The sequence below is a fragment of the Cyprinodon variegatus genome, unplaced genomic scaffold (genome assembly GCF_000732505.1).
Source record: "Cyprinodon variegatus isolate N-32 unplaced genomic scaffold, C_variegatus-1.0 Scaffold897, whole genome shotgun sequence".
NCBI classification, from domain to species: domain Eukaryota; kingdom Metazoa; phylum Chordata; class Actinopteri; order Cyprinodontiformes; family Cyprinodontidae; genus Cyprinodon; species Cyprinodon variegatus.
The window spans coordinates 224952-250423 of record NW_015151350.1 but is presented as its reverse complement, the minus strand read 5'-3'; the positions used below and the strand labels follow the sequence as shown (position 1 = coordinate 250423).

The 25472-nt window shown below is 38.9% G+C and overlaps 2 protein-coding genes across 3 annotated transcripts in view; one reads left to right on the top strand and one right to left on the bottom strand.

The window, feature by feature from the left end:
• Positions 1–1203: 1203 nt before the first annotated feature.
• Positions 1204–10464, top strand: ky (kyphoscoliosis peptidase). The gene is made up of 7 exons (XM_015397920.1): positions 1204–1332; positions 2770–3368; positions 3551–3665; positions 3806–3923; positions 8284–8475; positions 8647–8837; positions 9037–10464. The coding sequence occupies exons 2-7, from the start codon at positions 2790–2792 to the stop codon at positions 10371–10373; spliced, it is 2532 nt and encodes an 843-aa protein (XP_015253406.1). The 5' UTR covers positions 1204–1332; positions 2770–2789; the 3' UTR covers positions 10374–10464.
• Positions 7314–25472, bottom strand: part of LOC107099691 (chromosome unknown open reading frame, human C20orf194) — a 37180-nt gene continuing 19021 nt past the window's right edge. Inside the window, exons 26-33 of one of the 2 annotated variants that reach the window (XM_015397918.1) lie at positions 24556–24642; positions 23791–23897; positions 23468–23542; positions 21448–21635; positions 21311–21373; positions 19586–19679; positions 13046–19322; positions 7314–7324 (exon numbers count right to left, since the gene is read on the bottom strand). In XM_015397918.1, the coding sequence (XP_015253404.1) occupies positions 19210–19322; positions 19586–19679; positions 21311–21373; positions 21448–21635; positions 23468–23542; positions 23791–23897; positions 24556–24642 (727 nt within the window). In that variant the 3' untranslated portion in view covers positions 7314–7324; positions 13046–19209. The remainder of the gene's footprint in view (positions 7325–13045; positions 19323–19585; positions 19680–21310; positions 21374–21447; positions 21636–23467; positions 23543–23790; positions 23898–24555; positions 24643–25472) is intronic. The other variant, XM_015397919.1, reaches the window with a different exon arrangement.

Sequence of the window (25472 nt, the reverse complement as noted above, 5' to 3'; positions counted from 1 at the left end):
TGAGTGCAGGGCGGAGCAAAGCAGAAGAGAACAACAAGGAGTAAAATCCAGCCTAAAGGTGCCAAGATTATGAAAAGGTCTTGACAAGCAAAGTCTATGTGAAACTGTGCTTTTGTTTATTTGAGGTTCCTGTAGAGTTTTGCTTTGGTCTCATTATTTTTACATTCCTCCAACATGTCTAGTGCAACTTAATAATTCACCTAAAAATCAGTTTTCTTCATATAATCTGGTTGTTAATGAAAAGTACAGATCTTATTGGATATGCAAGATATTATACTTAAACCAACAGCATTTAAGTCTAAGTGACTTTTCAAGTCAAAGAGAATTCCTGATAGACCTGAAGCTGCTTGATGAGAGAGGGATGACCATGTGGAAAAGGTGCAACAGAAAGTTAGTTTTCAAGAAAATAAACAACCATCTGGACCACAAAGTAGGAACTCTCTTATTCTGTGCTTTCTTGTGTAAGGAACTCCTCTGACCAGTTTATTATGCCACTTAGGGATTCTCCTTTCTCTTCTCTTTTTCCTCTTCTATATTTGTCTTATATCCTATTTCATCTGATTGGCTGTAAATTGATGTTACTTTGAAATATTCAACAGAAACTCATTGCTTCTTTTCATGTGCAATCAGTCAATGAGGAAAGAATGTTGGTGGAGTATTAGACTGATTATGATATCAAATATTTGTCTACATCAGTGTAGTTGATACAGCGGCTACATTGTATGAATAATGTTTTTGATATGAGTTAACATTACAAACATTGTAACAATGTCAGCAATTTTAACTTTAAATTGATTATGTAGGAAGGGGAGAGATGCAGATCACTCTGTTTGTCGGCAAAGTGAACAGAAAAGATAAATCACCTCCCACTGACTGATATGTTGGTTATATGCCTTAGGGGCTCTAAATAGGAATAGAAAAAAACCCTCTCTGAGTTCTTACCAATACAGGCTAACTCACCACCTTGTATGACGGTGACAACCACATAGATACTATTTCACAGTCACTTAAGTCCTAACTCTGTTGTGGATGTACTGAGCAGCAATTTCATGTAAAGTATACCAACAACAAATCACAATGTACATCATAAGTGCACATTCATGCTTGTAAATACACACATTGGCACTCTCCTCGGCCGGGGCTTGTTCTATTGGCTGGTCTTAACTGCTTTGTAGTATTTTTAGGCTTGTTATTCTGGGGCCTGTCCTGGCAGGCCACTTGCACAGTATTTAAGCCTCCCCCCACAATGAGAGACCACTGAGAAGAGACAGTGGAAACATCCTTCCCTGACAGATCAGCAGTCGTCCACCACATAGTTTACACTCTGAAAGGGTAAGTAAAAGCCTCACTAACATAGAGATGTAGCAACAAAGCATGCCCTCCTGTATGAATACAGCCTTTAAAGAGTTACCAAGATGACAGAGCAAGACATCAGTAAAACTACTTTAAAAGGTGTTTTTACTCTGATTAAAATATGTTTTATTTTTCTTGCCCCTGGCATTTAATTTACCCCAACATGAAGGTTGATGCACAGTTTGGGACTTTGTATAGCACTCCAAGAAATGTGGAGGTCAGGTTAGCTGTGGTTCATTGGCTACAGTGGAAGCACTTAATGATCTGCTGAGGGACACTTGAGCAGGGCAGATCCTAGCCAGAACAGGCCTTAAGCCCAGGTCATGGTAGAAGGACAGTCACTGTGCCAGCGTCTCTTTCTCTTTGATATAATAAGTTGCTTTTTGGCAGATTAATGCGTTCCCATATGTAGCTTATTTATATCTCACAATGAACACGTTCATCGGTCGATGGGAAGTGTCACAAGACTTCTTGTGCTGATGTCGTGACATTGACTAATGGCTCTAATCTGTGGTTTCATTTATGGTTATGAATAGACTTTATCTAATTGAAGATTTATCACTGTCTTTAATGGAATGTGCTGTAAGAATGATCTATCTGCAAACTGCAGGAATGAGGGTTAGAAAGCTTTGTGAAAGGATGCTAAGGAACAATGTTTTTACATACATTTTATTTTAACCGCAAACAAACCTCTTCATACTGATGAACTTAATTATTGCCCAGATGTTCTGTATTGTTGTAGCTCTCTTTGTCTTAAATTATGGAGATCAGTAATGTTTCACTACCACCAATTTCAATTTATGGTTTCTGATACTCATTTGCAGCTATATAATATGAAAGAATATGACTCCTGATGGTATCAGCTGACCTAGTTACAGTTCTTTAAAGTCAGATAATTACCCTTACAGCCGCCTATCTGTACGGTATAGGAAGTGTGAGTCAAATCCAGTTTTAACGGAGGTACAAATTGCAAAAAAATAAAAAAATAAATGTAAGTAAATCAATTGTTCTTAAAGTAAATGCATTTTGTCTTGATTTGAGCAGGTAACGGGGATATTTTGCCAAAGGAATAAGACTATTTACATTTAAATTAAGAAAGAAAGAATAAGAAGTATCTTATTTAAGGGTATAATATCAATTTTTATTTAAGGATAAAAAAAATGCTCATTCCATTTGCAGATCATCATATTTACCTACTCAAATAAAAAATATAGATATTTTTAACCCCTTTTTGGATTGTTTCTGCAATGCAAAAAGGGTCCATCAGAACAGTATGAATTTCCACATGTTCAGTTTAAGAAATCTTACAATACACAGATCTGTCTTGTACATAAAAAAAAAAAGATTTGCTTGAGAGGTACACAATTGTAAGGATGAGCACCTCTTTTAAACTCCATCTCTTCTTTCTTTCCACAGAAAACCATGCATCCAGTGTAATGTCAGCCGAAGTTGCATTACAGAAGTTCTCCTTTCCATTTGCCTGCTCATTAAAGCTTTCCTCACAAGACAATGTGACACAGAAGGGATCATCACTGGCAAAGGACCCAGAACTTTCTAAACTTAAAGAGAATCCCAGATTAGTTGAGCAGAACCATGTTAAAGTGGTGCAGGCACCTGTGGAATATAAAGACCAAGTCCCTGAGAGCACAAAATCTCCTGATGCGGGAGATACGGTGGCTATCCAGCTCTCTGTTAGTGCAGAAGCCTCCCGGAATGCTGCGGTTGCCAGGCAGAGCATAGCAGAGAACCTGAGAGTGGACGGCGAGGATCAACGCCCAGCAGCAAAGAGGCAGCTGTCCTCAGAGAGTGCAGCAAAGTCCATCACAGCTGTGAAAAAAAGTGCACTGAGGAAGGACCCAAATGAACAGAGACACCTGCAGCAGAAATCCCAACTGGGACAGAGGGGACAGTTAAAAGCTGCTCTGCCAGGTCAAAGAAAGCGCAGGAAGGACCTCTTTAAAAGCTCCGAGGTCTTCCATAGGCTGGACTCCAGTGTCATCAAAGCAGGAGCAGAGGTGAGGATACCCTACTGTATTATTACAGTCAGGAGCAAATACTGTACTGTCTGCTTTATATCCAGTTCTTTATCCTCACCTCTGGCTATTAGTTAAATGTTGCAAGTAGATGTAAAAAGTTAATCCAATTTATCCCACAGAACTTGTTTAGTTTTTAACTAATGTGTATTTGTGTTTTTTAGCTGAAACAAAAGTGTGTATATGATGTTAAGACAATAGTACAAAGCATCACACAGGGAACCAGAAATGAGCTGGAGCAACTCCGTGCCATCTGGGTGTGGCTGTGCAACAACATTGGTGAGTTTGCTTCATATAAACAACTCTACCATTAAATTATTCTGTAAGGTGTCTTTCATTTCATTGAGAATTACCTGTTCTACAGGCAGCAGCCTAATTTTATATTACATTTTAAATAAATAAAGGGAATGTGTTCACAGAATATGATGTGAGCGGGTATCTTGGCCGCTCAGAAAAGCTGAGCTCCCCAGAGGAAGTGATAGCTGCCGGTCGCGGTGTTTGCTGTAGCTACTCCAATCTTTGTACAGAGATGTGCAGGTAACTTCTTGTTTAATCTCACAATTTTAGTGCACTGAAGAAATGAATACATATATAACAGTTGTTATTTTTACATAAAATCTACACTGTTTAAATTATTTTTTGGGGTGAAACTCCATGAATTTGGATGAAGGGTTTGTTCATTTCTGTGACTGTAGTCTTTTGTGATGTTTAGACATTGATAGATACCTTAGCATAAAGGAAAGGCTCTGTGCTAAAGTATGCTCTGATGGGTCAAAATAAAGCTTAAACAATATATTGTCTTTAGAGCAAGAAACAATCCACTGCTCCTTTTTTTTCAATCTCCTTCCCCTAAATAATACTAATTATAATTATTAATGACATGTAAAAGCAGAAAAAATAGCTCACTGTATATGTTTATCTCCATAGCAACATGTCTAATGCCAGCTGGATTCAAAATTTAATTCAAATTCAATTAAAAGATACTTTATTAATCCCAAAGGAAAATTAAATGTTGCAGTGACTCATTGACACTTTTTCAATGAGTTCTTGTTGGTGCTAATAGCTGTTAGCAGGAAGGATCTTCTGTAATGGTCTGTCTTGCACCAGTTCTAGAGGAGCCCCTTTCTGAAGATGCTATGTTGCTGTTTAACAATCCTCTGAAGAAGATTATCTCTGTTGTCCATAATGTTCTTCACTTTATGAAGAATTCTTCTGTATGAAATCAAAACTTGAGGTTCTGGAGGACTTTCTAGAACAGAGCTGGCCTTCTTTATTAGTTGGCTGAACTTTTTTAGTTGTTTGATCTTAGGCTGTTTCCTCAGCAGATGATGGGAGAAATGATCACACTCTACAACAGACTTATAGAGGATATGTAGCATCTTGTTGCAAATGCAGAAGGACCTAAGCTTGTGTTGCAGGTAACAATCTTGGATGACATTGGTGGTCAAGTCATTGCTGTACTATGAGATGTTGTGAGGATAAAGGTCATATGTGAGGTAACTGTTGGTTACAACGGAGAATTAACATCGATCAGTGGGTATAGAAGGTAATAACTCCAGGTTAATCCCTCTGGGCCAGAGCCTTTGAATAGAATTTTTCCAGTGGAAGACCAAAGAAGCGAGGTTGTAAGGGCGTCCATACTCTTGGTAATTATTTCAGAAAATACATAACCTTTTTAAAAAAGCTTACTGATTATAAAGTTGTACTCCATATTATAGTTCTGTTGTTAGGCATGTGAAATGTGTGTTTATTTTTGTATTTTTGTTTTATAACTATAACCTGCTTCAGTCATATTCAGTTTACTCGTATGTAATGTTTGCATTTTTTTAAAGTTTTGTTTACATGATTAAAGACGATTAGAGCAACCTAAATATAATTTTCTACTGCTCTGCTGATGTCTTTGGCAACGTTAACATGAGCGGCTAACTGTCCTCAAATTTAAATGATAATGATCCATTCTGGTCAGAGGAGAAGCGCCGCAGCTAAGCTAAGCATTTGGTATCAATATGGCAGATGGTATAGGTAGATTTAGGGTTGGGAATTGATAAGATTTTCACGATTCCGATTCCCTTATTGATTCTGAGAAACGATTAGATTCCTTATCTATTCTCCTATTGATTCTGTGAAACAATGAACTTGATAAGTGCACGGTGACATTCGTCTACCTTTGCCTGGGACATTCTATTTCTGTCTGTCTCTGCAAAAACAGAAGGCAGTGAATGGGAGCCGCCAGCCTCTGGGCTACCCGTCTCGTCACAGTCATCTAAATTTAATGGAGAAGGCATCCTTTTAATGAAAAAGCAATACTGTACAATTTCGGGAAATAAACTAATCTCCCTGATTTAAATAAACAAGTCTCACCTTTCTCTCGCTCCCTGAACTGTGGAGCAACTTCTTAGCATGTTTAATAACCTCTAAGAGAGTTAGGAAATTGATTTATTTCCAGAAATGATATATGATTTACTAGGAACCATATTAAGCACAGTGATATAAAACTAGCTACTTACTAACAGAGTTTCCTTCCATGCTGGTTGTAACTTTAGCTTCTGTCCGGAAGCATGAAAAACACAGCATTTGTTAAAATGTATGCCATGTTGTGTGTGCAGGGGTTTCTCCATGTTGGATGTATTTCCTCCCACGGATGTAATTGCCACTTTGCAATGATTGCAAAGCACCTTGTTGCCATCTTTCTCCTCCTTAAAATGAAGCCAATCTTTCAATCGTTACCCAATGCGACGCCATTTTTGTTTTTTGATTTTCTTGACTTAGGCCGGGTCAGAACCTACTTGCTTACTGAATGCCGTTTGTGCAACTTGTGTAAATAACGTGACATAAGTTGTGCTGCCCAGCGCTAGGCTCTGGTGCTGCCTGGAACTGTTAAGAGAATTGTTAAGTGAGCTGCCAAACTGTGCCATCGAATTGGAACACACAGAACCGGTTCTGAACAGGAACCGGTTTTCGATTCCCATCCCTAGGTAGAATGCTGCATGATGAAATGCTTCTGAAACTCATCAATTCATTGGCTCTGCTCTAAGGCAATGGGTATCCCATGTGCCCACCCATGTTCTGTACTGTTTGCAAGCTGATTGCCAGGTTTGCTAAAGCTAAGCTTTGGTTAGCATTTGCAAACACTCAAGGCGTTTCTCAATTCACGAGAACGCGAGTATGTACTCGCGTTCTCGTGAAGTCCGTTCTTGGCGAGAACACAGGAAAATCGGACTTGACGAGAACGCGAGCACGCAAGCACGTACGTGTATTGGAACAGAAGCGTACTCGTGACGTCATCACATACAACGTTCTTTAGCATTTCTTTAACAGTCAAAACTATTTATTCCCTACACAAAACATTTTGAAAACAATATTTTTAATTTCTAAAGCTTTAAAAAACATTTAAAAAAATTACCGAACCGCAAAAAACCGCCATCAGAACGAGCGGTAGTTCACACATAACTAGACCGAGAGAAGTGCACTACAGACGGGTTAACATTAGCCCTGGCTGCGGTTACCCTCGGAGGTCTGCTGGTCACTCTGGTCCGCTCAACGTCGGACTTTTTTTTTTTAATTTCGCACTAGCTCTGTAAACAGGCCACACAGGGAGGCTTAAATGTATAATGTTATCGCCTCAAACGATTTCAAAACGTACTTTTGAAGAACAACAGCAGCAGAAAAGGGAATGTTTAACTTACCACTGTGAGCGCTGTCTCGAATCAAGCTGCGGCCGCGGGGCATTCTAGGGAAGCGGTCAGTCTGAAGAACGCACACAAGACTGCTCTGATGCATGATTGATAAAGAGGGCGGGGCGAGAACAACATCCGGGGATTTGGTGCGTTCTCGATCTGGCGTTCTCGAGAATTGGAACGGTGCTCGGGCTGAGGCTGATGACGTGTCACGAGTACACAAGCACACGAGAACGCTCAAGAGAAACGCCCTCAACTTACCTTAACTTCTGAGCCACTTTGCCTCTGTGTCAGTAACCAATCGATGTTTATCCTCGTTTTGCTTTTCTTTTTTTTGCTTAAAATTTGAGAAAAGTAATGCCAGGAAAAAGTAATTTTTCAACTCTATTATAGAGCTCCCAGAATTTGGCAACATCTGAGTTTTGTTGTGTTGATGTTGGAATTGCAATCAGAAGTAAATATTTATATATTTTAGACCCTACTCAATGTATAGAAAATTATTTATATACAATATTTTTCAAGAGAAATTAAACTTTTATTCTCTAGACACTCTGTGGATTTATTTGCTTGGAAAAATGAATATCTTTAATGAAAAAATTGTAGCTGTGACTTTGAAAAGGATCCATGACTAGCAATATGTTGTTGGCCTAAATATGTTGTAATTGCCCCAATAACATGAAAATTGCCTTTTAGGATACATAAGAACTCAATTACCTCAAAAATTATGCATCCTTTGTTATTTTATTTTTTTTTTACACATGGAGGTTAAAATCGTCCGCTCTATTCAGATGGCTTTGGAAACACACCGCGAGAAAGTGGGGGCTGGGTGGTGAGGGTACGGGGGCGAGAAACGCAAAAGTAACGCAATAGTTACTTTTACTAGTAACTTGTTACTTTTATTGTGGAGTAACTCAGTTAGTAACTCAGTTACTTTTTGGGAGAAGTAACTAGTAACTATAACTAATTACTTTTTCAAAGTAACGTGCCCAACACTGTATACAACTAATTTTGTATTCCTTGGAAAGAGGCTAGAAATTGTTGCATATCCTGATTGCTATTGGATCTCCAACACCTGATGCTAGCCATTACTTCATCAAAACAGGAAATAAAATGTCACTAAACTATGTTACTACATTAATACTCTGTAAACCACATGGATATTGTGTCATGATAAACAGATGAAACATTTGAAAACATGTTTACTTGGTCTGTGTTTCCAGAGAAGTGGGCATAGAGTGCCAGGAAGTTACAGGCCACAGTAAGGGGATTGGCTACCGTCAAGGTCATAGCCTAAAGCATGTGAAGTCGGATCACTTGTGGAACGCTGTGCTTCTGGGGGGGGAGTGGTTCCTTCTGGATGCCTGTTGGGGAGCTGGACAAGTGGATATGCAGCACGAAAGCTTTGTCAAAAGGTGCTGAAAGAAAATGTATAAAAATCTAAATGTCATTGTTTATTTTAATAGTTTTAAAATGCCCTAGAGTAATTACCTACGTTCGCCAGTCTATACTTAGTTTATATCAATTAAACACATTAACAGCAGCGTTCAGGCTCAAGCTAAAATTTGTCTTTTTTTTTAATCAAGTTTTGATGACTTCTATTTCCTAACTGACCCGGAGGAATTCATCGATTCACACTTTCCAGACGAGGAGAAATGGCAGCTCCTGGACAAACCCATCCCCATCGAGGAATTTGAACAAAGGGTCTTCAAGACATCTGCTTTCTTCAAGATGGGGCTCAGGCTGATAAGTCCTCTTCACTATTATATAGTCACAGGTCAAGATTTTTTTTTATTTCAAAAGACGGCTGTATATTCTAAATCAGTTTATACACAAAATCTGCTTAGTGTTTTGTGGGTAAATATACTCTACTGTAAGTTATTCAAGAGGATAAAGGTTCAGCCTTTCTCATCATTCATGGTGTTGATATGTTTCTTATCTTCTAAAACAAAATGTTCTTTTAACTTCCTACTCAGATGATGGGGAGGCAACTGTATCCCTTGGATTCTCCAGGCCAACAACTTTCACCTATGAGATAACGCAGCATCAAGATCTTCTTCACTGTGGGTCTGTGGAGCAGAAAGAGTCAAGCAATTCCTCCTTTGGCCTTCTAACAGTCTCTAGTCGAAGCATGAAGTTGCAGCTACTGCCACCTGAAAGTGACACCTATGATGTCAAATTGTTTGCAAGGTCAGAAAACGCTACAACACCTCTGGTTTGGGTTTGCTCCTTCACTGTGAAGTGTCCAAACCCAAGAGCCACTGAGGACATTCCAGAGAACCCCTTTCTTTCTTGGGGTCTACAGCCTGCTGCAGGATCCTTGGGTGTCATTGGCAGCTCCCAGAGCAGTGAGGTTGTTGAAGTGGAAGATGGAGTTTTTGACCTGGTGTTGAAGACTTGTAGGCCTCTAATGGTGTTATGTGAACTTGTCCACCCGCAAATGGAAGCTGCTGTAGCCAAGTGCTGCTTGGCAACTCAGATTCAACCAGAGAGCCTCACCTGTCATGTCTTGTGCCCGTTTCATGGTTTCTACAGACTTTCATTGTTTGTGCGGGACTATGAGAATACAGAGGTCAAGTTCCAGAATGCTGCGAATTACCTGTTACACTGCAAAGGAAAGGTTGTTGGATTAGAAGATTTGTTTCCTCCAAATCTTGGCTCAGCATGTGGGCCAGGAACCCGAACGGCTAAGGCAGGGTTATCTAGGTTCAGCCACAATTCTGCCATGGTGAGTACACAGCAGGGCAAATGCAACATCACCTTCCACAACCAGCAGGACCTCGAACTTCATTATGTACTCAGCAAAAAGAACATATGCTCAACTTTTCCAGTTTCACGTTATGTATTCTGCACCTACACAGACCACAAGGTGACTTTGAGTCTCAGTCTACCAGAGGCAGGTGTGTATCGACTAGGACTGTATGCACGGATAACATCCAGTGAAGATTTCAGCCCAATGTGTGATTTTATAGTGAGGAACCTCTCCAATCAGGTAATGCCTCCATTCCCTTGTGTCTATTCGGCCTGGGGGAAAGGCTGTGTGCTGTTTGAACCTCGTATGGGAACGCTTGAGCCACTCTCATGGACCCTATTCAGAGTACGAGTCCCTGGAGCCCTACGGGTGAGTGTGGTGGGAGAGGACCGAACAGATCTGAAACTGAACAAAAGCAGGGTGTGGGAGGGGAAGGTTTTCAGTGGGGAAGGTCTTCAGCAACTTAAACTAGCCGCCTCCTTGGAGGACTCTAGTGAGATGTCTGTTCTGATGATATTTGATGTAAAACAGCTTCAGAAGGAGGATATTATAAGGACTTAATAGAATTAATTTGCAGTTCGAGGCACCCAGTAATATTGTCAGCTGTAGACTTTAAGGTTTAATAGCTTATTTTTACAAATAAAAAGATCTTAAAAAAAATGTAACATTGAAGCCCTAAGGAACTGTAACTTCTAAACTTAAAGTTTTTAATAGGCTTGTTTCATAAGAGCTATAGTGCTGGGAAAGTATGCAATCATTTAAAAAAATCTGAGATATTTGTGGAGTATACCATTTTTTTCATGCATACACTTAGTACCGATTCTATGCAACATATTATAAATATGGCCCCTGAGCAGGACTGAGACTAATTTCCCAAGCTAGAAAAAGAGATAACCTTTCTATCACAGCTTGTCTTGTCTGTGTTCATTGGTTCATGCTGGGCCTCAACGATGATCATGACTTCCAATTTTCTGTATGAGCTGCTTCCCGCGTCATGCTTCTTGAAGAGTTCACTAAATACCTCAACCTGATCTCATCTGTTTAAAGGGTCTCACTAGCCCTATCTGTATTATAGAAATAGTACTCCAGCTTGCTGGGTAATATACTGTTGATATGGAATTTTTGTAAGTTATTGTAGAGTCAATACAATTCTCTTAAAAGTAATATTGAAAAATGTGAGTCAGTTTATTACAACATGAGTGTAACCTTTTTATAAAACATGCAAAAAGACTTCAAAGCTTGATAAATGGTGCTAAGAGATCTAGTTATGTTAATGAAGAATGATTTTGTGTGTAGTCAGTACAACATGTGATGCTAAATTGCTGTCAGAAGGTGCAAAAAATAAAATGCATTTGGAAAATTGAATATAACTGTTTTATGAAGCTTTATTTTGTGGTCTGAGTCCTTCTTTTGCATCACCCCACAACAAACCATCTTGCTTACTCTATATGCTTCCATAAACAGAATTAAATGTTTCATGAACCTCACACTAAAATTGAATACACTTTTTACTTTAGAACAATTGAGCTCAGGTTTGATCACTAAACTTACAGTGTATGAGATGCAGCCCTGGTTAATTAGAAACATCAATTTGCCTTTTAATTGATAGCTTTCGATAAGATCCCAACTGACTAAACCCACAATGAGCAATAGAAAAAAAAATGTTTATTAGGTGATTATTCACACCATCCCCAATACCACATTGCCCTGGGCAGTGAGCCACATCACCTATGGGAGGAAGATCAATAGAGAAATATAAGCATCCCTCTTTGGCAACTAAATTTTCAAAGACTTGGAGTTGTAAAAGAGGGGGTTTATTTAGGCATGATGACAAGAATGCATGAACGAGATATTGATCTGAAAATCCACTTAGATTGTAAAAGGGAAGAAGAGCTGGAATGGTCTCTCCCATAGCGGTATGCTAAAACATTAGATGTACTACAGCAACATAAACATCATTCATCCAGGACTAAAAGTTGTGGAACCAAAAAAAATGAGATTTAAGGGACAAATGGTTTACACTAACAAGTACGTCCTCTCAGATCAGTAGAAACAAAACATTACACCAATACATGTAGATTGAAAAAATATATAAACGGCTTCTCCATCTCTTTTATTCACTTCAACTGTGTGAAGGTGAATAAATGGAGTACACTGATTCATTGTTGTAATGCCCTGGGCTCACTCAGCAAGCTTTTGCAGACGCTGGTGGAAGTGATGAGTGTTTACATGCTGCTGTCATATAATAGACCACAAATAGCCTCAGCTCAGTGGCTCGGTAAAAATACAACAATAGAGGGGTGGGCAGAAGAAAAAAGGGGAATGGTGCAGATATGGAGAGTGTTTTAAGTAGGCTAAAAATGTAAAGGGTGGGTAGTCTCGCGCTTAGTCGCTGGGGAGTAACTGGCGGCACGGTGGTGGCAGGAGAGGGGCGAGGAAACGCTATTGTCATAGGTCAGACATGTGGAGGACTGTATCTGCCTGGCAACAATGCAAGGACACACATAAGAACCTTCTTCCTTTCCCTTTCAGACACACATGCAAAAGCTCACTAAGCATTAGGAAATTGAAGGACATGCTGGGCATGATCCTCCATTTGTCTCAGTAGTATTCTGGCTGCTGTTTTCCCTTCTAAATAAATGACTATATGAAAAAAAAAACACACACAAACACATTTAAGCTCTTACGTACATCGCTGATCTGTTTAACCCAACTGTCCCAATCCCTCTCTGAGACAGATGGTGGAGATACAAGCTTTCAAAGCAGAGAGGACTTTCTCATCAAGGTGACAAACCGTCTGCACGATGAACTTGCCTGGAGTGCTGCTGCTCTTGGAGAGCAACAGGCAAAACAGGCAGCAAGTTGCAGGCTTTAAGTTCAATCCAACTCATGTTGCGAGAAAAAAGTGGGTTTTCGATATAAATATCTTTATTAGTTATAGGGTGCAATAAATACATCAATTTAGAAAAGCATCAGTCACAGGAAGAAAAACAGAGTTACAGTAGTTTTGTGCAAATGCATGTGGGTTTCACTTTCTGTGAAAACCCACCAAATCCTGAAGTCAGTTTGGCACAGATTACCTTTTTCTTTGCTTCTCATCACAACAGAGAATTTTTTTTTTACTTTTAGCAGCTTGTAACAAGTTGAAAAACAAATGAGCCCTTTGTTTCCATTTATAATCTAATTCCATCATCATAACATTGAACTGCTGACTTCAATCATGACAGCATTACAGCATGTTCTTTTTATTATTATTTTGCTGTCAGTCTTTGCATGCTCACAAACTGAATATACTCAGCATGGTTTCAGCTCCATATACTTCACTAGGGCCCACATTTCACAAGGCAGATATGGAATTTCAGATAAGTTAATCACATTTCACCTAAGCAGTCCTCTCGTTACCAGGGAGGACAGGCAGTCTTGTGATTTTATTTAAACCTTACTAAAGTTCAGCATCAATAGCTGCGTTTCCATTATAAATGTGTGCAAAACATTGTCAATATTCTACTAGTGTGGAAAAAAAAACCAGATTCACCAATGTGGTTTCTGCAATTAAATCACATGAAAATACGCTTGTTCATGTGATCAATCATTAAACACATGCCGTGCAATGATCTTTGTCTTTTTGCCAAGTAGTAACCTCTGATTGATAATTCTTTAACTCGTGTGATACCAAACCAGTATTGCCATTATAGTTTGGTGAAATGCACCAATTTCAATATGACCGTAAAGCCACCTCACCCCAACGCCAAAAACCTTTAATCAATAATGAATGAAAACGCAGCTAGTGTTGTTTTCAGGCTATTAAAGTCAGCTTAGTAAAAGAAAAAAAAAAAAAAAAAAAACAACAAAAAAAAACAACAATTATCAAGCTGCCTTTTCTCAATAGGCACAAAAATACCAGAAAAATATTTATCCTTTAACAAGCGGATAAAAAACACGGGCTCATTCAAGGATTAAAGAGTTAATCCAGATTTTCTGAAGGGAAGTTTCAAGAAGTTATCAGTTTTAGTTCTCATACTTAGTTATGGCATGAATTGAGCTGGGCCCAACTCTGAATAATAAGATGATACCAAATGTTTTGTTTTTCTTTAGAAGAGTAAAAGAGTAAAACGTTTTGACCATTTACTAAATGCATTTTAATGGCTCTATAATCATCTGAGTTTGACCACTTACTTGGTTTTTATATTAAACCCAATTTAAACAGGGTTCTTAACAGGATTTTTCAATCTTTCCTCCATGTTGGAGGCAATGTTCATATATCCTCTTAATATGCAAACTGCGACGCAGTGGTAGAAAACAACAAAACACCAACGATCACCCGGTTCAGCTTGACAGACCAGCTATTTGGGAATCCTTTTTGGACCTAGACACTTCTCTCTGCCTTCAAAAGTTTAACTCTGTCTGCTAATAGGATGGAAACATGTTAGCTCAGGGTTAGTCTGAGTTAGCCCGAAGGGCACTAGGTTCGAGTTTTCATACCTCTATTCTTACATGCATTTTTAAATTATAATGTAAATGTGTTTTAAAATAAGTTTCAACAATCATCACACTGATTAAAATTCAGTGCGTTGACCTGATTAATGTGTAATTTTGACAACATTCAGTGTAACCAACGGTTGTACTGAAATACACTGGACAGAACCATGAGGGAAGAAGCCTAGATGACAGTCAAAGGGAATAAAAATAAAGGATAACTAATTTATCTTATTGTGTATTCAAAATAGAGTGTAGAAAAACAGAACTCAGGTTGGATCAATTTATGTAATTAGAAAAATGGAATAAAATAGATTAAAATCTACTTTTAAAATGCAAATCATTTTAAAGCAGTCTTAGCTGCTATGTTAACAAAAAAGTACAGTTGCATTATAGGTAATTCTGGTGTAAACCCCTGCCTGTGATTGGTCTGGTCTGTTTTAACCAGACTGGCCAGTCAGGCTGAACCCTTGGATGGTGCACATTAGGACCTGGAAAAGCACCGGAATGAGCAGAATGTTCAACCTTAGCCCCGAAATGACAGATTGTTTTAACATCCAAATGTTTACCTCTTTAGTGAATTTAAAGTGGCCTGACAAGTTTCAGCTAATTAGGACGATCATTAATTTAAGACTGCAACATACCGTATTCTATTTTTTTATATATCCTATTATGAAAATACTTTTTTTTCTTAAATGGCTTAAGTAAGTTTATCATAGGGGTCCTTTTTAAAAAAACATTAGCCGTCTACTGCTCTGTTTGTTGCCTCATTTTTAAAAAATTCGTAATTAATTTATCTGGTCAGGTAAAGAAACTAATACTGATAACTTCTCCCTTTAAAAAAAAAGCAATATAAAAGTCTCATACCGACCTTTCTTAAACAGCTCCTTCATTATATATAACCAATTGACACCAAACTTTGTTTTTGTCCCATAACTTCAGCTAAAACACACAGGATGAGAACAAAGGAGTGTTGAGATCACCAAAGAGCTGTGGAACAGTCACCTTTGAAGGCTTGTGGAGGGCTCAGCTGGAGTCCCATTCACAATAAGAACGGATCACCCAATTTCTATTGTGCTTATTTTTTTTGTTTTGTATTTTCTGGCAAGTTTTGCCAGTGTGAAGAACACCTGATTTATCCCGAGCCTGCCAACAGCCTCACTGTGTGACTTCGCCCACTTCACCCTCCGGCTTTGTAAATAAAACAGAAAGCTTTAAAAGAACGACTCCATGGACTCCTTTCACCAACACTGTTGAAGGACAGATCCTTGCCTGACAGCTCCTCCTACTCTGTCACAGGGATGAAGCAGTGGAAGCAGCTTTAATCTCTGCTTTTCTTAGCTGTAGCCAAGGCACTGCTGGATCAGAGAAACCTGACATCTCACAACTGATCAGATTCTCTTCAGTTTATCTGTCTTTTTTTATTTTTTATAAAAGAATCACATCTGCTTTTACGTTTGTTGAAGCATGTGTGCAAGGAAAAATTTTGTTTCCATCGCAGTTGTTCAATTCAAGTCTTATAAAAATACTATTTCCTGCTTAGAGGTTATTTAAATATCAAAGCAGATTTCTACAATAAAAGTAATTATTCTGTTTTTAGCAGTTTGGTGAAAGGCATTTTGTCTGTCAGAATATACAAATAATTATATTAAACACATGCAACTCACCACAGACAGCTGTGATATTGATAGTGAATAAATGGTTCTATATAATTGTGCTAGTGGAAATTGTGTTTAAGCATGTTTACATCAGCTTTGTCTCTATAAGGTCTTGCTGCTAATCGACTGGCTGATTAGGGTCTCAGGCTCTCTACCGTTTGATCTACAGCCGGGTTCAAACGTCTGGCATACATCTGCCTCACTGTCAATCACGGTAACTCTCTGCCGTATTACATAAGAGCACAACTCTGACAACTGTTGCTGAAAACACACAGCTCAGAGTGCATTGCTGAAATGTTAAAGAGAGGATTCAGCTTATACGCAAGTTATCCTTTTGTCACCAAAGGATTAAAGTTCCATATAATCCTGAACCATTTCTGAAAAGCTATGTAATCGCTCTGAATTTTACCTCATCATTTGAGAGCTGAGGGGAGACTTTCTTTTTTTCCAAGCAACATTTAATTGCAACAAAGCCCTTGAGCTTCTATGTGAGCAGAGGTGGCAGAGAGGACCAGCTGTGGGAGCCTGAGAGTTCAGCAGCTCATGTGTTTCAGCACCGTCCTATAAGAGGCAGGCGTAAGTGTATATATCGAAAACACACAAAGGTATTGGACTACAATCACATAGAGGATAGTTAGAGAAGAATTTGTAATATTATATAAACTCCTCTCTGTGTGAATATAACAATGGTGAAATTTCTAACTGTAGGTATTTCACTACTGTCTACAGGAACAGTCGAAGTGTGGGTTCCACTAACTGGACTTTAAGAAGAGAAGACAGGATCAACAGCATTAGCTTGAGTTTTAGTTCAGGATATACATAAAGATTAGCTTATTTCAATATTTACACTGCAAAAATCTAAATATGAAATAATAATAATAATAAAACAAAGGAAAAATCTCTTGAAGTAAGTCTATTAGCTTTAGCTGAGCAGATGAATTAAATTATCTGTAAACGGAATTAGTATTTTGGCCCCTAAAATACGTTCAATTATTAAAGAAACATAAGTATTGCTTTCTTGAAATAAGAATTTTCTTTTGTTTTTAGAAACTTTGGAAAACAATTTGCCCATGGAATTAGAAAAATTAGAAAAAAAAATAAAACCCATTATCTTATTTCAAGTGAACAACATCAAAATTATTTAAGAGCAAAAATAATTACAGTATCCCATTGCCAGATCCTCATATTTACCTCCTAAAATTTAGGGCAACAACACTGGTTCTAAGACATGTTTTCTTATTTTGGTTTAGATTTTGTACTTAAATGATTTAACCCAGAGAGACGTGTTGATCCACCTGCAGCCGCAGCAACGCTGCATTTTATTGTGTAGAAACAGAACTCTGTCTGCTGGTGGGGTGGTAGCGCAGGCATTCACCTGCAAGCACCCAGGGTGTCTGATTCAATTCTACAGGCTGAAAGCTGTGGATTTCATGTTTTCATAGAAAAGTATGTGTACATAAGGAGATAGACATTTCTAAAAACAAAGTTTCTGCAACTGTTGTGCTCATTAAAACCCAGTGCATCAGCCTCATTTATGTGTCATTTTGACAACTGTCAGCGTAAGCAGCTGTTGCACTGAAATATGCTGGAAAGAACCATGAGGGAGGAAGCCCAGATGACATTCGAATGGTCAGTCAGTCTAAGCTCAGTGTAATGGTGAGAAATTTGCAGCATAGCAGCTTGCTATGTTCAAATAGACTATTCAGAACCCCGATGGAGAGGTTTTATTTTAAGTGCACAAAGTCTTATTCCAATGGCAAATTATTTTACTTCCCAACTTAAATCAAGTTTAAATCCAAGAAAATTTTAGTCACTTTTAGTTCCCTTTTTGCAGTGTAACATCTGCATATGTAAGCAAATCTAAAAAAAAAAAAAAATTTTCATACCAGGATTAATTAGTAAATAAAGGCCTCACTACATTAATATGCAGCGTCACAAATACTAGCAAGTATTTACCAGAGAAATCACTGATAATTAAACACATTTAACTAAAAGTTGTAGAACTTCAGAGATGTGTATAACAATAAACTGAATCGCAGAGCAAACAACAGCAAAGCAACTCCTTTAGCAGTGAAATTAGGTCTGTTTGTCACCTAAGACAATTTTTCAAGGAACATTGTGAAAAACATTTTGGTTTAATTCTTTTCTTTGAAACAAGCGATTAAAGTGGTTAAATGTAGAGTTGAAATGTTATCCTTGTGTCAAACAGGTTTGAACTTACAGCTTCAGGGACTTAATTTAGGGTGACCAGATTTGGGTTTCTGAAAAGAAGGACATTTTTTATTTGGACGGGGGGGGGTGGGGGTGGGACTGCTGGTCCGCTGACTAGACCGGACCTCAGCAGACAGCCATGAGCTGCCCGTCCTCAGCCCGAGGAGGGGGACTGGGGACCGGTAAGGCAGGCGGGGGGAAGCAAGGGGACGCAGATGTCCGGACTATAGTTATCGGGTCAGGTTCAGTCGCTCCTTCCCTTGCTGGCTCCCGGTTTTGACTACGTGCTGCACTGTAGTCGACCAACATCCCGGACGATTCTGAAATTCCCCCCGGACATTTTCTTAGTTCTGAAAAGTAGGCCATGTCCGGGAAAAAGAGGACGTCTGGTCATCCTAAATTAATTCAGACTTTGTTAGCTTTAGAATCACCTGCAGGGTTTTTCAAAGAAACGGGAACCGGAGAAACGGCACCATTGAGCCAAGGGGCTTTCTAATGTTTACCGCTTCATGGCCAGGCGCTCCCTCTGCTCCAGTGTGGCGTCCAAACAAGCCAACAGGTGGACCACAGATTGGGTGACAACAGAAGAGGAGCAATTCTTGAGAAACCTCACCAGGGAGCCTACCAGGATCACACAGCTATTCAAGCCAGCCCAGAAATAGAAGCATTAATTCGCCGACTGTGACAAACAGAAATGCTCAAGCAGGGAGAGAGTGTTATTGGAAATCCCCTTGACTGTGACGGGGCCACAGCTTGCTGACTTGGTGCTGCATTCATATACAGCTTAAAGTTGTGCTTTGTTTTTGGATCTATCTGCTCTGCCTATTTTGATTCAAATGCCTTTTTTATCTGTAGTTTTGTGAAACGACAAATAGGGTAGACAGTCGGTGTTTGATATTAATGACTGGGAATGACTCAAAAACACACCTCAGCCTAATCTTCCTGCATTTGAAAAGTGACAATGGAATGAGGTTGATAGACGGCACCTTCAGAGGACATGTGGTGTGATTACTCATTGAACGCTCTCGTCCCTAATACTAGAAGCAATCAGATCACAGATCAAACATGTCTGGCTGTCCCTGGAGCTCCAGTTCCAGCTGATGGTTGAACTGCTCGATCTCCTTGTTGGCCTCAGAAATGTATTCTTTAATAAACTCTTCCATGTCTGGAGAAACAGGAATGTAAGGAATAAATGAACACAGAACAGGATAAACATTTACAGTGTTAGTAATAGTTTGTTGTTTTTCATGAGGGTAAACTGTGGCCTTCTTTCACCAAACTGTAATTAAACTAAGTCAGGCTGATGCTGTAATTCTGTTAAGGTATCTGCTGTTGGTTTGAGCTGTATTTCAACCTCATGAGCTTCTACAAAGCCTGAGTGACATTTCAGGATCAACTGGGAATAGGCAGGGGTATTAAAAAGGATACTAGGATGGAAGCTTCTTTTTTCTCCGTAGATGTGTTGATATAGATAGCCATTGTAGAAATAACCCGGTGGGAGGGGATCCAGGTGTCGGGCCGTCTGAGGGGTAAAATTTAAAATCATATTCTATTATTGTTACACACCAGAAAAAAAGGCAAGTGTAAAAAAAAACAAAAAAACAAACAAACAAAAAAATCCCCCAGCAATAATATAAGTGCTAACTATTACAAGGCTCCATTCAGATGGTCTTTATGGAACAGTGATAAGTTAAAGTGACTTAACAGAAAACCACAACAGTTTGCAAACAAATACATGTGTGTTTTGTTAAATGCTTCACCAGTTTTAATGTTGCCTTCTGTTATGATCAGAACTGCAATCTGGCTTGTTGGTGTGAAAATTTTACTGTTGCTGAGAGTAATTTTCTCCAATTTTCAGAGGAGTTTCCACTGAAGTTTCAGAATCAAAACGATCGAATCTGTTCTTCTGAGGACAAATGGACAGACCATTAGAAGCAGGTGTTTATATTTGTATAACTAGTAGAGAAACACCTAGAAATGTTTGTTGGTGGCAGAATCAGGTTTGTTTTCAGCAGAAACAGGGAACCTTCTCAGGGTTAACTGGAGGATAGATTGAGCCAAAAAAAGCAAAAATCTGGGACAGAACATTTATAATCTAACAGCTATAAGCATAGACTTCAGAACTACACTACAATGGTACTGATCAAAGCATAGTCATGTCTTAGAAATCTTCATAGCTACACTGGAAAGTTTCTATTTCGAAGGAAATATTTCTTGAAATGTGTGTATTTTTCCTTTAATGGCAGAAAAGTGAGAAAGTCAAATACTCCTTCTATAGGCAGATCCATCTATGTACCTGCTCATATTAAAAGTAAATCAACTTTTTTTTAACTACATTTTAGATCACTGTTGCAGTGTAAATCTAGCTGAAACAAGCAAGCCGTAAAAGAAATCTCCAGCTAGTCAAACTGAACTAGAGATACTTTTGGAAAAAAAAGGTAAATATATTAAAACTGGTTTAAAGGCCTCAACAGAGACGTATCCCTAAAGACTTGTAGTTGTAATTGGAGAAAAAAAAATTAGATATTGATTTTGTATTTTTCAGACACTTGAATTCTTGTGTTTATTTATTGCAGAATATACCAACAAAATGGATCAAGTTTGTAGCAGTGATCTGGACCCCCTTCAGGTGCATTAAGCCTGACGATTAAAAAAAATGTCTACCAGACTTGCAGTATGTACTGCAAAACAAAGAAAGCTGTTCAAATAGCCCTGCTGCTTTTGCTCTGTTTTTAAAGGATGAGACGCATGTCTAACAAGAAGCTACCAAAGAACCAGAAGGCATCAGTTAACAATATGTTAATGGAGAAAACATTCAAATCCACTTTAGAATTTGTTAGATATTATTTAGCTTTTTTACTGACACATAATTCACTTTCAAAAAGCATTCTGTTGTCACCCAGGACTGTTCAACTCTCTTATTAGAAAGCTTTAAGCAACACAAAGACCTGTAATTTTCTGCCACAAACATCCCATCTGGGTTATTGTTTTCTACTGGTCTCTCCCTTTATGAAAGTAATGATGTGATTGTTCCAAAAAAGGAGTAAAAAACACTCTGCTGATTATCTGGGAGCAGGAAGGTGGGTGTAGCTTTTGGATTCAAGTGGTCAAGGACAAAAGGCTGGGAATCACAAAGCTTTACAGTACACTCACATGTATGCTCTTGATTTCTTGTTCTGACAGGGTGGCTCTGGTTTTCATTGCTTTCTTGTCCTGCTGCTTTAAACATTAAAAAGACAGTTTAAGGCTGAGTTGTAACAGTCTGAGCTGCTGTGAGGAACACCACCAACCTGTTTGGTGCAGAGTCTCAGCCAGACTTTCAGTTCTTCCTGACTGAGATCGACGCCATCAAAGACCAGGAAGCAGGGTGTGCTGGTCTGTGGGGGGGCTGCAGGCAGACAGGCGGTGCTCTCGTCTGGGAGCAAACTCAGTCTCTCGCTAACTGTGTTATAGAACACGTCCATGGTTCGATTCGAGTCTGGAGGTTTCAGAGATGACAGAGTTGATATTCAAGTCTCACATTTAGTTGGTCCTTCATGTAAAACCTGCTCACAGCTTTCTACAGTATCAGCATAAAATTGCTGGAGTTTTAAAGCGTCATCATTCATATAAATCTCTAATTACAGATAAACATTATCCAAACATTATCTATTATCATGAAATATTTTGAGAAAGTTCAAAAAGATTTTTCTCTCTTTTCAGAAAATTAAACTTGTATAGATTTAATGTTCATAGAGAAATATACCAAGCATATTATTTTTCTCATTCTGACAAGATAAAAAAATGTGAAAACTGTAATAAAAAAATTTTCCTTAGAAACTAATTTTGTCACATCCTCTGGTCTCAGCCTCTCGGTGGTCAGTAGGTCTGTATGGACACATACAGACGGTAAAACCTCCTGCCGATGGGCTGCACTGTTTACATTAAAGTCCTGGAAAGGACTTGATTACATTTTAGGCACATTCTTAACATTTTCAATAGCATTTAGGTTGGGGCCACTGCAGCAGCTCTACATTATGGTGCATTCACATTAAATGTGTTTTGAGCATCAGGACATAAGTCTTAGAAGCATAATCTATGAAAAACGGAATCGAGGAATATTCAGAGGCCCTGAGGCACGATTTAAATGCTGGGAGCTACGAGTCTTGCATTGAGAGCAGCGTGTTTTGGAGTTTGGAAATCTGAACTTTGGCAGCTGGATGCTTAGTTTCAACCAATCATAGAAACTGATCCTGCAGGTATCTGGGAGACAGACATGCAAGCTGTGATCTCTGCTGCTGCAGAGCTGTCAGCATAACACTATAAAGAAAAAACATGAATAAGAAGGGTTTAACTCCATAAAGGAGATAGCCTTGATCATTATTACACCATGAAAATATTTTCCTTCTGAACTGTGGCAAAACCTTAATGAATACATACATTAACTAAACATGTCAAAACCTGGCAGCAAACATATTCAATTTTATGTTCTGGCACTTGCAGTTTTTTATCACAAACCTAAAAAAACACTTTAATATGATAATCCTGATGAACTGACTGAACAGATGATGTTTTCAGGTGGATGTTCTTCCTTAAATGAATTTAAACTACGTTTTTCCAACTCAAAGCAAATAAAGCCAAATCATTTTCTCAAATAAGGGCAGCTCAACTTGCAGAGTGTTAAACATCCAGCATCTAGAGTGTCTGACTTTAAAATGCAGGTCAATGTGTTGGATGCCTTTTCGATACTAAAAACACGTTTGGTGCGAACGCAGCATTAGTGTGCTTTATCCATTTTATGACCGGTGTTAATGTTGGAATGGAAACAGCAGGCTAATCTCTGAATTGGCTCAGACTTCAGCAATCTTTCAAAGGTAAAGAAAATAATCCAATTCAGACATGAAGAGTCACCAAATATCTATCCAGAAGAACATCAGGGCCATGTCCATGGACACACAAAGTAGAAGGATTCTCAACAACTTCCACAGCGAGTTTTGTCTTTGTATTAGTTGGGGTCTATTTATGTTTGAAGACATCTGCATTTAAAATCTGCACGAAATCCATCCATCCATCCATCCATCCATCCATCCATCCATCCATCCATCCATCCATCCATCCATCCATCCATCCATCCATCCATCCATCCTATAAATATGACATAAATAGTAAATATAGGTATACACTAATGTAAATGTAATTTTCTTTAAGCATCATCTCAAAACAAAGATTATGAGATTTCCATGAAATAAGGTCTCTGGAATCCAGAATCTGATCTAGACGTGTTCCTCATTAACCAAATAGGAAAAGGTAAACAAAATTAGAAACTCCTACCCGAAAATCTGACCTTCCCCCAGATGTTGTACACATTTCCTCTGAACGGACTTGGCTTTAGTGATGACTTGATTGCTGCAGAAAAAAACATTAGTTTTAACAATGGATGTGTTAAATTAATATATATAAACATAAATTAACAGTTTGCCTAAACATTAAACTGGTAAGGATTGTGCAGCCATAAAACGTATACCTCAGGTGCTTCCATATACGGACGAATAGCAGCTTATGTAAAAACAATGCCCTGCCAGCTCATATCTGGAGCTTCTGTCACATGTAAGAATTTAAAAAGCAGGGGGTGGGGGGGCTTTTTTCCACCTCACCTTTGCAGCGGGTGACAAACAGAGGCCTCTCTAGGGGTCGGCTGAAAGCTATACGCTGCTGGGTGACGATGGCAGACCCTGAACCAGAGAAGAAGCGTCCTTTGCACCTGGAACACACAACGTGTGCACATTACACAGATGGTGAGAAGGCTAAGTCTAGAGCAGGTCATGTGTTTGGGTTACAATTTATCCCCTGGATGGAAAGCTGTTTACTGCAGCAGTTGCTCTCCAGAAAAATGGTGTTAATGATTTGTGGTTAAATCTTCCGCCTTTGACAGTAAATCTTTCCTTACTTTCTCATTATTTGCCACCAAAGTTTCCCTGTATTGCTTTATAAGCTTGGTAGTGGTGTGACTCATCCCCAACATGCACAAACATGAAGTGAGCTCACAAATTACTGCCTGCAGATAAGCACATTAAAAAGCTCTAGCCAGATAGTGTGTGTATGATCTGACTGGGGGATTTAGCAGAGGTTCATATTAGGCTGACCACTGAGGCATGAAGGCTGGCTGGACCAGCTCCAAAGAAAAAGAGACCCCCTGTGTGTACATGGCAACTGCACAGCCAACTACTTGTTACTGTGCAGCCAGCAGGCTACTGGGGAGAGAACACAAGACGCCCCGAGGGCCTTTCCAGCAATCAGCATCCGATCCCCCCCTCACGACAGATGAGTGGCAATTAAACTAAATGGAAGCAGGTCTGGTGAATCAGACTGTGGCTGAGTGGCTAACAGGATGAGCGTGGTGACGGGGAAACATGTCTTACCATCCAGGGTAGAGGACGTAACGCGCTCTCAGCATCTGCGCCTCGCTGAAGCTGCTCTTAGACAGTATCAGGCTCACGTCTTCATTCCTTATCAAGCAGGAAAAAAGACAGATCAGCAGCTCACAATTTTTTATGCATGATTATGCTAAATTCCTCAAAGGCCTAAAAAGAAACACAGTGCTTTGCAGAGGTGTCCATACCCCTTCGACTGCTTAAAGGTTTATCAGTGTATTTATGTGACAGATAAACACACATTTGTGCAAAGCTGTGAAGTTGGAGTCGTTCCCCCAAATAAAGTCTAAAGAAAGGAGGCAGGCATTTGCATTATTATTACTGCTGAATAATTCAAGCTCAGTCAGTTTGGATTAATTTCATATGTGAAGAACAGGCATTTTTAATTCTCAGAAACAGATTCACCGTTTTTATTCAAAGGCATTAAAATGCTTTGCTTCTAGAGGTTTCCAAAACATTCTGTTGTAGCTATCGTTGCACATTCATGTTAGCTTACCTTCTGCAATAGTATTTGTTTTTGTTCTGTATTTCTTTGAAGACTTCCCTATATTTAGATGATAAGGACTAGTTCACTGCTGAAGATGCGCATTCCAACAGCATGTTGTTGCCACCTCTATGTCCTCAGAGATGTAGCATAGCGCGTACAGTTAAAAAAATAAAAACTCACTGACAAACTGACTTTTTATTATTACTGTATGTACAACATATTGGCATAAATGACAAGGACTCCCCCACACCAGCTAACTTGTAAATATTACCAGAAATGTACAGAGTACCTCGGGTCGTCTTGTTGGCCATTTGATTTTGGGTTTTGTAATGAGAAATCCAGAATCGGAAAATGAACAGTTTACTGATTTTGGATTTCCGGTTTCAAAATCAAAATTAATGGTCAGGATGATTTCAGC

Excerpts from the sequence above, each read along its gene's own strand:
- ky (XM_015397920.1), top strand. The coding sequence starts at position 2,790 with ATGTCAGCCGAAGTTGCATTACAGAAGTTCTCCTTTCCATTTGCCTGC. Across the intron at positions 3,924-8,283 it reads CTTTGTACAGAGATGTGCAG|AGAAGTGGGCATAGAGTGCC; the intron begins GTAACTTCTTGT and ends CTGTGTTTCCAG. Across the intron at positions 8,838-9,036 it reads TCACTATTATATAGTCACAG|ATGATGGGGAGGCAACTGTA; the intron begins GTCAAGATTTTT and ends CTTCCTACTCAG.